The 11,539-nt window shown below is 54.0% G+C and overlaps 1 protein-coding gene across 1 annotated transcript in view; it reads right to left on the reverse strand.

Moving 5' to 3' along the window:
- DNMT1 (DNA methyltransferase 1) overlaps window positions 1-10,959 on the reverse strand; it is a gene marked incomplete at both ends in the record, with an annotated part of 47,638 nt that extends 36,679 nt beyond the window's left edge. Inside the window, 2 exons of the mRNA XM_080715513.1 lie at window positions 1,498-1,534; window positions 10,880-10,959. Of these exons, the coding sequence (XP_080571639.1) occupies window positions 1,498-1,534; window positions 10,880-10,959 (117 nt within the window). The remainder of the gene's footprint in view (window positions 1-1,497; window positions 1,535-10,879) is intronic.
- Window positions 10,960-11,539: the final 580 nt, after the last annotated feature.

Here is an 11,539-nt window from a genome sequence, read left to right on the forward strand (position 1 = left end):
CCAGTAGCACCAAAAATAAATAAATAATTTAAAACACTAAAAGTCAGGCATGGTGGCCCATGCTTGTAAGCCCAGTATTTTGGGAGGCTGAGACAGGACGAATGCAGTTCACAGACAGCCTCAGCTACTACTGAGCGCGGCCCTTTGCAACTCAGTGGGACCCTGTTTCAAAATAAAGAATAAAACCAGGCATGGTGACACACACTTATAATCCCAGCATTCAGGAGGCTGAGACCAGAGGATCACGGTTCACAGACAGCATCAGCTACTTAGTGAGGCCCTCTGCAACTCAGTGAGAACCTGTTTCAAAATAAAGAATAAAAATTAGGGCAGGGGGTGTAGCTCGGAGGTCGACTGCCTCTGGGTTCCATCCCCAGACCCACAGAAAAAAAAATAAAATATAGGGCAGCGGTATAGCTCGGAGATAGAATGCTCCTTGGTTCCATCCCCAGTACCGCAAAAAATAAAAAATAAAACACCAGCGATAGCCAGGTGTGGTGGCACATGCTTATAATCCCAGTACTTGGCCAGGCGTGGCGGCGCACGCTTGTAATCCCTGCGTTTGGGAGGTGGAGACAGGAGGATCACACAAATTCGAAACAGGGTCTCTTAAGCCAGTGTGGCTGGCTCCGAACTTCTGTAATATCTGCGCTTGAGAGGCTGAGACAGGAGGATCACACAGGTTCGAAGCCAGCCTCGACTACTTAGTGAGGCTCTCAGCAACTAGTGAAACCCTGTTTCCAAATAAAACATAAAAAATAGGTCTGGGAGTACAGCCTGAAGGTAGAAAGCCCCTGGGTTCTGCCCCAGTACCACCAAAAAAATAAAAAATAAAAAACAAAAAAATATAAAAATAGGTCTGGGAGTGTAACTCGGAAGTAGAAGGGCTTCCAGGAACCCCAGTACCACCCAAAAAACATAAAAATAAAAAATAATCCCAGTACTTGGGAGGCGGAGACAGGAGGCTCGCAGGTTTGAAGCTAGTCTCAGCCACTTAGTAAGACCCTGTTTCCAAATAAACAAAATAGGAAGCCAGGCGTGGTGGCACACAGTTGTAATCCCAGTACTTGGGAGGCTGAGACAGGAGGATTGCATGTTTGCGGCCAGCCTCCACTACATACTGAAGCCCCCTGCAAATTAGTGAGAATTTATTTCAAAATAAAAGAGTAAGAAATAGAGCCGGGCATGGTGGCGCACACTTGTAATCCCAGCGCTTTGGAGGCTGAGACAGGAGGATCGCACAGGTTCGAAGCCGGCCTCAGCTACTTAGTGAGGCTCTCAGCAACTTAGTGAGACCCTGTTTCCAAATAAAGTATAAAATAGGTCTGGGAGTATAGCCCGGAGGTAGAAAGGCCCTGGGTTCCACCCCCAGTACCACCAAAAAAAAAAAAAAAAAGAGTAAGAAATAGGTCTGGGGGTTAGCCTGGTGGTAGAATACCTCTGTTGAATCCACAATATCATCCTCCCCCCCTCCCAAAAAAATACACCAGAGATTACCTTCTCTGTTAGGCCGTCTCTTTCCAAGTCTTTGAGTCTGGTGGAAAGAAAGAAAAGAGAAGAATGAAGCACTCCCGGAGGAGCTCCGCTGACTAAGAATCAGCACGTGACTCCTGTGTGTGGTACCGAGGATGGAGCCCCGGGCACTCTGCCTCCCAGCAACATCCGCAGCCCCATTTTGCATTTTTCATTTTGAGACAGGGTCTCACTAAGTTGCCGAGGGCCTCATTAAGTAGCTGAGGCCGGCAGCAAACCTGTGATCCTCCTGTCTCGGCCTCGCAAGCACTGGGATGACGAGCGCGCACCACCACGCCCGGCTTGTTTTAAGGCATGTGAAAACCCAGCTCAATACCCAAGTGTTAAACCCGGCGGCCTGCCCCTCACGTCCAGCCTGACCTTCCGCAGCGCCTACACCGAGAAGTCAATTGTGAACCGGACGAGGCCCCCTCTGAGAGTCCAGTTGTCTGGTGATGACGAAAGAGAACACGGATTCCACAGCAGGGCAGATATTTTTTAAAAAGGTATCTATGGCCAGGCGCGGTGGGCACGCTTGTCATCCCAGCATTCGGGAGGCTGAGACCGGAGGATGGCGGTTCGCGGACAGCCTCAGCTACTTAGTGAGGCCCTCTGCCACTCAGTGAGACCCGGTTTCAAAATAAATAAAAAATTGAGCAGGGGGTGTTGCTCGGAGGTCGAATGCCCCTGGATTCCATCCCCAGACCCACAAAAATTTTTAAAAAATAAAAATAAATTTAAAAAACAAATAAAAAGGAATCTATGTGGTCATACACCTTGACTGACACAAGACGGTAGAGGCATGTATGTCCACATCGCTCATCTAGACCTTTTCCATCTCATGCTTTCCATCGTCCCTTCTCCTGACTGGCTTCCTGACTAACTTGGATATGTTTGCAAAGCACACCACTATGATGTACGCTTACAATGCACTAACAGAGGTATAGAACACAAATACCTCTATCGGACAGAGAAATACAGGAGATGATACAGCAGGTGCATGTTTAATCTCATGATGTATAATTATAATGCACCAATAAAAGCATTAAAAAGAAAAAAGAAAACAGGTATCTGCCAGGCGTGGTGGCGCACACTTATAATCCCCGCGCTTGGGAGGCGGAGACAGGAAGATCACACAGGTTCGAAGCCAGCCGCGCTGGCTTAAGAGACCCTGTTTCCAAATTTAAAAAAAAAAAAATATATATATATATATATATATGGTCTGGCAGTGTAGCCCGGAGGTAGAAGGGTTTCCAGGAACCCCAGTACCACCAAAAAAAATAATAATAATAAAAATAAAAAATAGGGCTGGGCATGGTGGCGCACACTTGTAATCCCAGCATTCGGGAGACCTGGAGGATCACGGTTCCTGGACAGCCTCAGCCACTTAGTGAGGCCATTTGCAACTCAGTGAAACCCGGTTTCAAAATAAAGAATAAAAAATAGGGAAGGGGTATAGCTTGGAGGCCGAATGCCCCTGGGTTCCATCCCCAAACCCGCAAAAAAATAAAATAAAAAAGGGTTGGAGGGTGTAGCTCAGAGGTAGAAGGCCTCTGGGTCCCACCCCCAAGAGGGTGTAGCTCAGAGGTAGAAGGCCCCTGGGTCCCACCCCCAGGAGTGCGTGTTGAGTGCGCGCGCGCGCACGCACACACACACACACACACACACAGTTAAGTTGGCTGGGTCCTCCAAGAGCCCGTCTCCAGGGTATTTGCACCTAATTGTTCAAAGCGCAGAACTGTCTTCAGTTTGGCTGGAAAGTCAGTCCGATTATGGAAGGGCAGTGGCTCGCCTCTTGTGGAGGTAGGAGGAAAAGCAGAAGGGAAGCAGAAGACACCAGGGTAGAGCGGGGAGAGGAGCGCTGCTGCGGCACCGTGGGCAGAACAGGTCTAACCAGCCGGGCCGGCAGCCGCTGCCATCCCAGACTCTCCCAGCGGCAGCCCAGGCACTCAAGGCCCGGCAGCCCAAGGACAGCGTTCCCACGGCCTCCACCAAGCCAAGAACAGGCGAGGAAGCCAGAAACACCTCCGACGGGCACCGCAGGACCACTGCCAAGCAGCAGCTGCTCTGGCCAGGGGACCCGCTTCCTACTTCAAGCTCCGCTCACATCTGGGCGCCTACTGTATGCCAGGCCCTGTTGTAGGCAACCAGACGGGTGGCTGGACGTGGCTGCCGGCAGGCAGACATTCTAGCTCCATGGGCGGCCGGGAAAGGACTTAGCATTGTGAAGACGATTAGTGACAGGGGAATGCAGGTCTATGGTCCCAAAACTTGGGAGGCCAAGACAGGCGGATCTCAGGTTTAAAGCTGGCGTGGTGGCGCACGCTTGTAATCCAGCATTTGGGAGGCTGAGACCAGAGGATCACGGTTTGCAGACAGCCTCAGCTACTTAGTGAGGCCCCTTGCAACTCACAGAGACTGTTTCAAAAATAAAAAGGCTAGCCAGGCATGGTGGCGCACGCTTGTAATCCCGCGCTTGGGAGGCAGAGACAGGAGGATCGCGCAGGTTCGAAGCCAGCCTCTCTGGCTTAAGAGACCCTGTTTCCAAATAAAAATATAAAAAATAGGTGTCTGGGAGTGTAGTCCGGAGGTAGAAGGGTTTCCAGGAACCCCAGTACCACCAAAAAAAAAAAAAGACTAAAAATTGGGGCTAAGGGTGTAGCTCAGAGGTACAAAGCCCGTAGGTTCCATCTCCAGTATCAGGGGGGAAAAAAAGAAAAAAACAAAGCCAACATGGTGGCGCATGCTTGTAATCCCAGCATTTGGGAGGCTGAGACAGGATGGCAGTTAGCAGACAGCCTCGGCTACTTAGTGAGGCCCTTTGCAACTCAGCAAGACCCTGTTCCAAAAATAAAGAATAAAAAAAAAAAATAAGGCTGAGGGTGTAGCACGGAGGTAGAATGCCCCTGGGTTCCACCCCCAGCACCACAAAAATAAATAAATACATACATAAATACATAAATGACTAAGGGTAGGGCTCAGAGGCAGGACACCTTAGTTCAATCCTTAGGACCACAAAAAGAAGCTTCCAGGCAGCAGCTGGCAGTGCCTACGAGCAGAGGCCCCTCAGGTTGCGGACAAGGCTCAGGTGGCCGAGCAGCCCTCAAGGTGCCCTTCAAAGGCCTGCGCCTCTGCCCCTGGGCACAAGACGGCCGGGCACCGCAGTTTTAGCCGGCAACGAAGCTCCCTGGAGATGCGGCGATCCTGCCCAGGGATTTGCTTGAGAGCACCCCAACTGAGGGCCCCAGCTCGTGCCAGCGGGAGGCAGCAGGAGGGGCAGGCCTAACAGCAGGGCCCTGGCTTCCACCCCGGCACCACAAAACAAGAACAAGGAAGCCGACCAGGACCCCGGGGAAGACACTCGTACAACAGCAGGGATTCATTCCTAATGGCCTCCCTGAAGGAGTCCTACCAGGGAGGCAAGATAGCATAACCACCACCAAGGCAGGAACCACAGTGCGAACCCGAGTGCTCTCCCAGGGAGACAGACAAGGCCGGCTTCCGCTACCAAGACCCTGTTTGTGTTCATTTGTTTTGTTTGGTACTGGGGACTGAACCCAGGGGCCTTGTACCTCGCAGCTATACTACCGACACTTTTGAATTTGGAAAGAGGGCCTTGCAAAATTGCTGAGGCTGGCCTCCAAACTGCTTCAGCCTCCCAAGTACTGGGACTACAGGCATGTGCCACCATGCCTGGCTCCCTGTTTCAGAATTAAAAAGTCAAGCTCGGCATGGTGGTGCACACTTGTGATCCCCAGTTGTTGGGAGGCTGAGACAGGACAATCAAAGGTTCACCATCGGCCTCAACAACTTAGTGAGGCCCTCTACAATTTGGTGAGATCCCGATTCAAAATAAAAAAAAGCCAGGCATGGTGGTACATGCTTATAATCCCAGAATTTGAGAGACAGGAGGACTGCAGGTTTAAGGCCAAGTCAGCTACCTAGTGAGACCCTGTTTCAAAATAAAGAATGAAGCCGGGCGTGGTGGGCACGCTTGTCATCCCAGCATTAGGGAGGCTGAGACCTGGAGGATCGCGGTTCGGGGACAGCCTCAGCTACTTAGTGAGGCCCTCTGCAACTCAGTGAGACCCGGTTTCAAAATAAAGAATAAATAGGACTGGAGGCGTAGCTCAGAGGTAGAATGCTTCTGGGTTCCATCCCAGTACCGCAAAAAATAAATAAGTAAAATTAGGGCCAAGGGTACAGCTTACAGGTAGAATGCTCTTGGGTCCAATCCCCAGTACCACAAAAAAGATGAAGGAAGGAGCCAGACATGATGGCACACACCTGGATCTCAGTACACAAGAGGCTGAGACAGGAGGATGGCAAGTTTGAGGACAGCCTCAGCAACACACCAAGACCCTCTGCAATATAGCAAGACCCTGTTTCAAAATGAAAACATACAAGGGCTGGGGTGTAGCTCAGAGGCAGAATGCCCTGGGGTTCGATCCCCAGTACACGCACCCACGAGGGGATGGATGGGGTGTAGCTCAGTGGTAGAGCACCCCCACATTAAGAAAAAAGGTGACTAGACACTGGCCAAGCCAAAGAGGCAGAGATCAGATGGGGCGGGGCCCAGGCACCAGGAGACGCAGTCCAGGTCATCCTCCAAGAAGCCAGCCAAAGAACGCGGCTGGAACAAGCAAGCAAGCAACTCGTCCTTCCCCCCACACCCACTGCTCGGCCACTCCTGTGTGCGCTGGGCAGGGGCCTGAACCCCGGGGCGTGCTGCCTCCAAGCCACACCCTCCACCCTTTTTATTTTTTGTTTGAAAACACCCTCTCTAGGTTGCTAAGACTCGAAGTTGCTGAGGCTGGCCTCAAACCCAGGATCCTCCCATCCAGCCTCCCAAGTACTAGGACATCTGTACCCTCTGGCTTACGTCCTGCTCCCCTAAAATCGAGGAAATAGATAGCTGACCACGTGGGAACAGGGCATGAGCGCCTCCAGGCAGGGGGATCTACGGCAGGCCCCTACGCGCTCCGCTGGTCTGCATATCCACTGTAGGGATGTCCTCCCCACTCCCACTTCAGAGAGGGCACAAGGCGGCAGGTGACTCAGCCCACAGCTGGAAGGGACTAGAACCCCAGCAGTCTGCACAGCTGGAACCCACCACAGGAAAGAACCAGGTAAGTCAGCTGCGGCCACAGAACGCGAGCTAAGGCCGGACTCACCTCATCCCAGAAGCTCGATCTGATCAGCGAATGCCTGGCTGATGAAGAGCGGCAGCAGGTAGGAGGCCTAATCACTCAGCACCCCAGCACTCCTGGGGTCTCTCCAAGGGGACTGAGCGCAAACTTACAGGAATGCGTGAAGAGCCACGTTCAAAGCAGCACAACGCACAGCCGCCCAACTGTGGAACCCTCCGAGGTGCCCAGCAGACGGGTGGAAAACAAAATGATGGATGGCTACACAACGGAATTCTACTCGGCAGCTTAGACCCTCTTTAAAATACAAAATACAAAAACGGCTGGGGCTGCCGGGCATGGCGACACATGCTTACAATCTTAGGGGACCAAGACAAGGAGCAAAGGCTCCTGGTCAGGCTCAGCAACTTAGTGAGAGCCTGTTTCCAAATGAAAATAAAATAGCCGGACATGGTAGTGCATGCTTGTAATCCCAGTACTTGGGAGGCTGACACAGGAGTGTCAGGTTGGTGAATAGCTTCAACTACTTAGTGAAACCGTTTCAAAATAAAAAATTAAAAATCTGGGTGGTGGTGCACACTTGAAATCCCAGCATTCAGGAAACAGACCAGAGGATCGCAGTTTGCAGACAGCCTCAGCTACTTAGTGAGCCTCTCCGCAACTTAGTGAGACCATTTCAAAATAAATAAAAAATAGGGCAGGGGGTGTAGCTCGGAGGTCAAATGCCCCTGGGTTCCATCCTTAGACCTGCCCCCCCAAAAAAAATATTTTTAATCTAAAAAAAAAAATTGTGCTGGGGTGTAGCTTGGAGGTCGAATGGCCCTGGGTTCCATCCCCAGTACTGCAAAAAAATTAAAAATAAAAGTAAATAAAAATAAAATAGGGCTGGGGGTTAGCACAAATGTAGAATGCACCTTGCTTCAACCCCCAGTATTACACACACACAAAGTTGAGCACCCCTGGGTTTAATTCCTAGTACCACACACAAACATACATAAAGAAAAGTCCAAAACTTCAAAACCCAAACACTAAAAACACTTTAGGCCGGGCGTGGTGGTGCATGCTTGTAATCCCAGTGCTTGAGAGGCAGAGACAAGATCACAAGTTTGAAGCCAGCCTCAGTAGCTTAGTGAGGCTCTCAGCAACTTGGTGAGAACCTGTTTCCAAATAAAATATAAAATAGGCTCAGAGGTAGAAGGCCCCTGAGTTCCATCCCCAGTACCACAAAAAAAAAAAAAAATTTTTTTTAGTAGTATTTTTTTTTTAGTAGTATAAAACTTGACTGAGCTATGTTTTCTTTTTTTTTTTTTTAGTGTTACTGGGGTTCCTGAAAACGCTTCTCCCTCCGGGCTACACTCCCAGACCTTTTTTATATTTTTTTATTTGGAAACTGGGCCTCTTAAGCCAGCAAGGCTGGCTTCGAACCTGCACGATCCTCCTGTCTCTGCCTCCCAAGCACCGGGATTACAAGCGTGCGCCACCACGCCCGGCGAGCTATGAGTTTTTTAAAAAGTTACCAGCCAGACGTGGTGGCTCACGCTTGTAAGCCCAGCATTTGGAGGCTGAGACAGGAGGATCGCGGTTCGCGGACAGCCTCAGCTACTTAGGGAGGCCCTTTGCAACTCAGTGAGACCCTACTTCAAAATAAAGAATAAAAAAGCCAGGCGTGGTGGCGCACACTTGTAATCCCTGCGCTTGGGAGGCTGAGACAGGAGGATCGCGCAGGTTCGAAGCCAGCCTCAGCTACTTAGTAAGGCTCCAGTAACTTAGTGAGACCCTGTTTCCAAAAATAGGTCTGGGAGTGTAGCCCGGAGGTAGAAAGCCTCTGGATTCCAGCCCCAGTACCACAAAAAAAATAAATAAATAAAAGAATAAAAAATAGGACTGGGGGTGGAGCTCAGAGGTCATTTGCCCCTGGGTTCCATCCCCAGTACCACAATAAAAAAAAAGAAGCTACCACATTGGGCATGGCGGTGCACACTTGTAACCCCAATACTTGAGAGGCTGACACATGAGGATTGCAGGTTGGAGGCCAGTCTTAGCAACTTAGGAAGGTGCCTCCACAACGGAGACCCTATTTCTTTTTTCTTTTTGGTGGTACTGAGACTCCTGGAAGCCCTTCTACCTCTGGGCTACACTCCCAGACCTATTTTTTTTATACTTTTTTATTTGGAAACAGGGTCTCTTAAGCCAGCACGGCTGGCTTCGAACCTGCGCGATCCCCCTGTCTCCGCCTCCCAAGCGCGGGGATGACAAGCGTGCGCCACCAAGCCCAGCACTGAGAACCTATTTCAAAACAAACTAAAATAGGCCTGAAGGTGCAGCTGAGACAGAAGCCCTCTGGGCTCAATCTCCAGTAACTCCCCCAAAAGTAGAAAGGGTTGGGGGTATAGCTCACAGGATGCCCCTGGGCTCGATCCCCAATGCCCAAGAGTAGGCACAGAAACAAGCTAGCAAAAATGGGAGACGCCCCATGAATGAGAACCACGCCCCACTGGGCTAGCATTCTACCATGCTGAGGTGCCGCTCTTCTAGTCAGCGTTTCTCCATGAACTTTCTTAAATCAGAAAAGTTATACCTGTTTACAAATCTACGTTTAAAGGGCCATTTGGACGCTTGGTATGGGAGAGGGTCTGGGTTCCTGCAGGAAAAAATAAAGGCCACAGGTGAGCCTTAAGCGCCAGGCGCATTCTCACTTAACCCAGTACCACTTGGAAGCTGTACTACTACTTTTAACCCGCGTGTAGAAGCAGCATCTTGCTTGTCCGATTCATCGTGCCAGTGGAGGGGGACTTATCAAGAGTGGGCCCGAGCTGGGCATGGTGGCACACACCTGTGATCCCAGGGATTGGGAGGCCTCTGAGGCAAGAGGGTGGAAGGTTCGCGGCCAGCTTCAGCAATTTAGCAGGCCCTCAGCAACTTAGTGAGAACTTGCTTCTAAATTTAAAAAATTTAAATCCTGGGGGTAGCTCAAAAGATAAAATGCCCCTGGATTTACTTTTTTTTTTGGTGGTACTGGGGGTGGAACCCAGAGGCTTTCCACCTCCTGGCTATACTCCCAGACCTATTTTCTATTTTATTTGGAAACAGGGTCTCACTAAGTTGCTGAGAGCCTCACTAAGTAGCTGAGGCTGGCTTTGAACCTGTGCGGTCCTCCTGTTTCAGCCTCCCGAGCACGGGGATGACAAGCGTGCGCCACCACGCCCGGCAGACTGCCCCTGGATTTAATCCCCACCACCACACACACACACACACACACACACACACACAAAGAGGTATGCCGACTGTGAGTTAATGTGAATTTAACACCCTCTCCTCCCCACCCTGTCCCCCCAAAACCACAATCAGCAGCAGTCTGGCACTGCCACGATGAACGACGCCATGAGAATAGAGGAACGGCACAGAAGGGTTCCCGGTGGCGACTGGAGAAGTCCAGGCCTGGCCAGGGTCCCCGCGCCCAGCGCACACCCGCCCTGGACCAAGTGTGCAGGAAGGAACTGATGTCCTGCGACGGGGGCGCGCGTCTTCCCGCCAACAGGGAGCCCCAGGGAGGGCGAATTCGGCGGGCGCGGGACCCCGGCACCAGGGCTCCCGCAGTTCCCCCTGCCACCCTCCAGAGGGCCGGGGGCGCCGGCCAGCGGGTCCCTGCTGCCCAGGGCGCTCGCGGGCGCCGATGGGCGGCAGGGAGGACCCCCGGCCCGCGCGCTGCGCGCCGAGCTCCTTCCCGAGCGGGGCTCCCGGCGGGCGGGGACCGCGCAGCCCGCCATGGCGAGCCCCCGGGAGGACCCGGCGCGCCACCTGGGCCGGCCGCGTCCCCGGGGCCGCCATGGGATGCCCGGCCGCGGGACGGAGGCGGCGCCCGCGGAGCCCAGCGCGCCGGCCGGGCACCGGAAGTGGAGGCCGGGGCGGGCCGGGGGCGTGCGGGCTGCCCGCCTCCTCGCCACCCCGCGGGCGGCCTCGGGAAGGGCGGACCCCGCCGGCCCTGGCGCGTCCTCTACGCGGGCGCCCGAGGCGGAGCCCCCACCGGGCCGCCGGGCGGCCGCCGCGGACCTCGGCCCGTTTTGGCGCCAAACGGCCCGGGGAGCGCGACCGGAAGTGCCGCCCGCCGCGCCACGGCGGCCCGCGCATGCGCAAGCGGCTGTCAGCGCGGCCCGGGCGGCCGCGGGACGCGACCCCCACCCGCCGCCCCAGCCGCGGCCCCCCGGCCCCGCGGCACCTACCGCCGGCGGACATCGTCGGGCAGCGAGACGGCCGGGACGGCCAGCGCGGGCACCCGGGCCGGGGCGGTGCGGGCGGGCATGGTCGGAAGCTGCAGCAGCAGAGGCGGCTACGGGCGCAGGCGGCCGCGGCTTTTCGCGCGGAAAGCGGCGGGGAGGGGCGGCGCGTACCACCGCGGCCGGGCGGGGGAGGGCGCATGCGCGGGGCGGGCCGGGCTGGGTGCGAGCTGCGCATGCGCGGGGCGGGCCGGCGCCGGGCGCGAGCTGCGCATGCGCGGGGCGGGGCGGGGCCACCAGGGCAGCCTCCATTCATTCTTCCTGCGTGCCCAGGTCCGGTCCAGTGTCCACCCGGCTGCCCCGCTGTAGGCTGCTCGCCTGGCCTCCGCGTCCTCCGCAGTGAATCGGGGCTAATAGCACCGAGCCCAGGAAGGCTGGAGAATACGCGGGATGCGTGGTTAGCGCCGAAGGTTTGGCTCTGCAGAAAGGCCACTTCCACGGTGGGGGGTTAAGATAACACCGGACTCCAGGAGAGGGTAGCCCCTTAGAGAACTAGTGTTGGAGAAACTGGATAGCCACGTGTCAAGGAGGAACTTAACACGAACGCATATACCCACTTACACGGTATACAAGAAGCGTCCAGCCGGGGGTGATGGCGCACGCTTG

The sequence above is a fragment of the Muscardinus avellanarius genome (genome assembly GCF_963383645.1).
Source record: "Muscardinus avellanarius genome assembly, chromosome: 18".
Lineage (NCBI taxonomy): Eukaryota > Metazoa > Chordata > Mammalia > Rodentia > Gliridae > Muscardinus > Muscardinus avellanarius.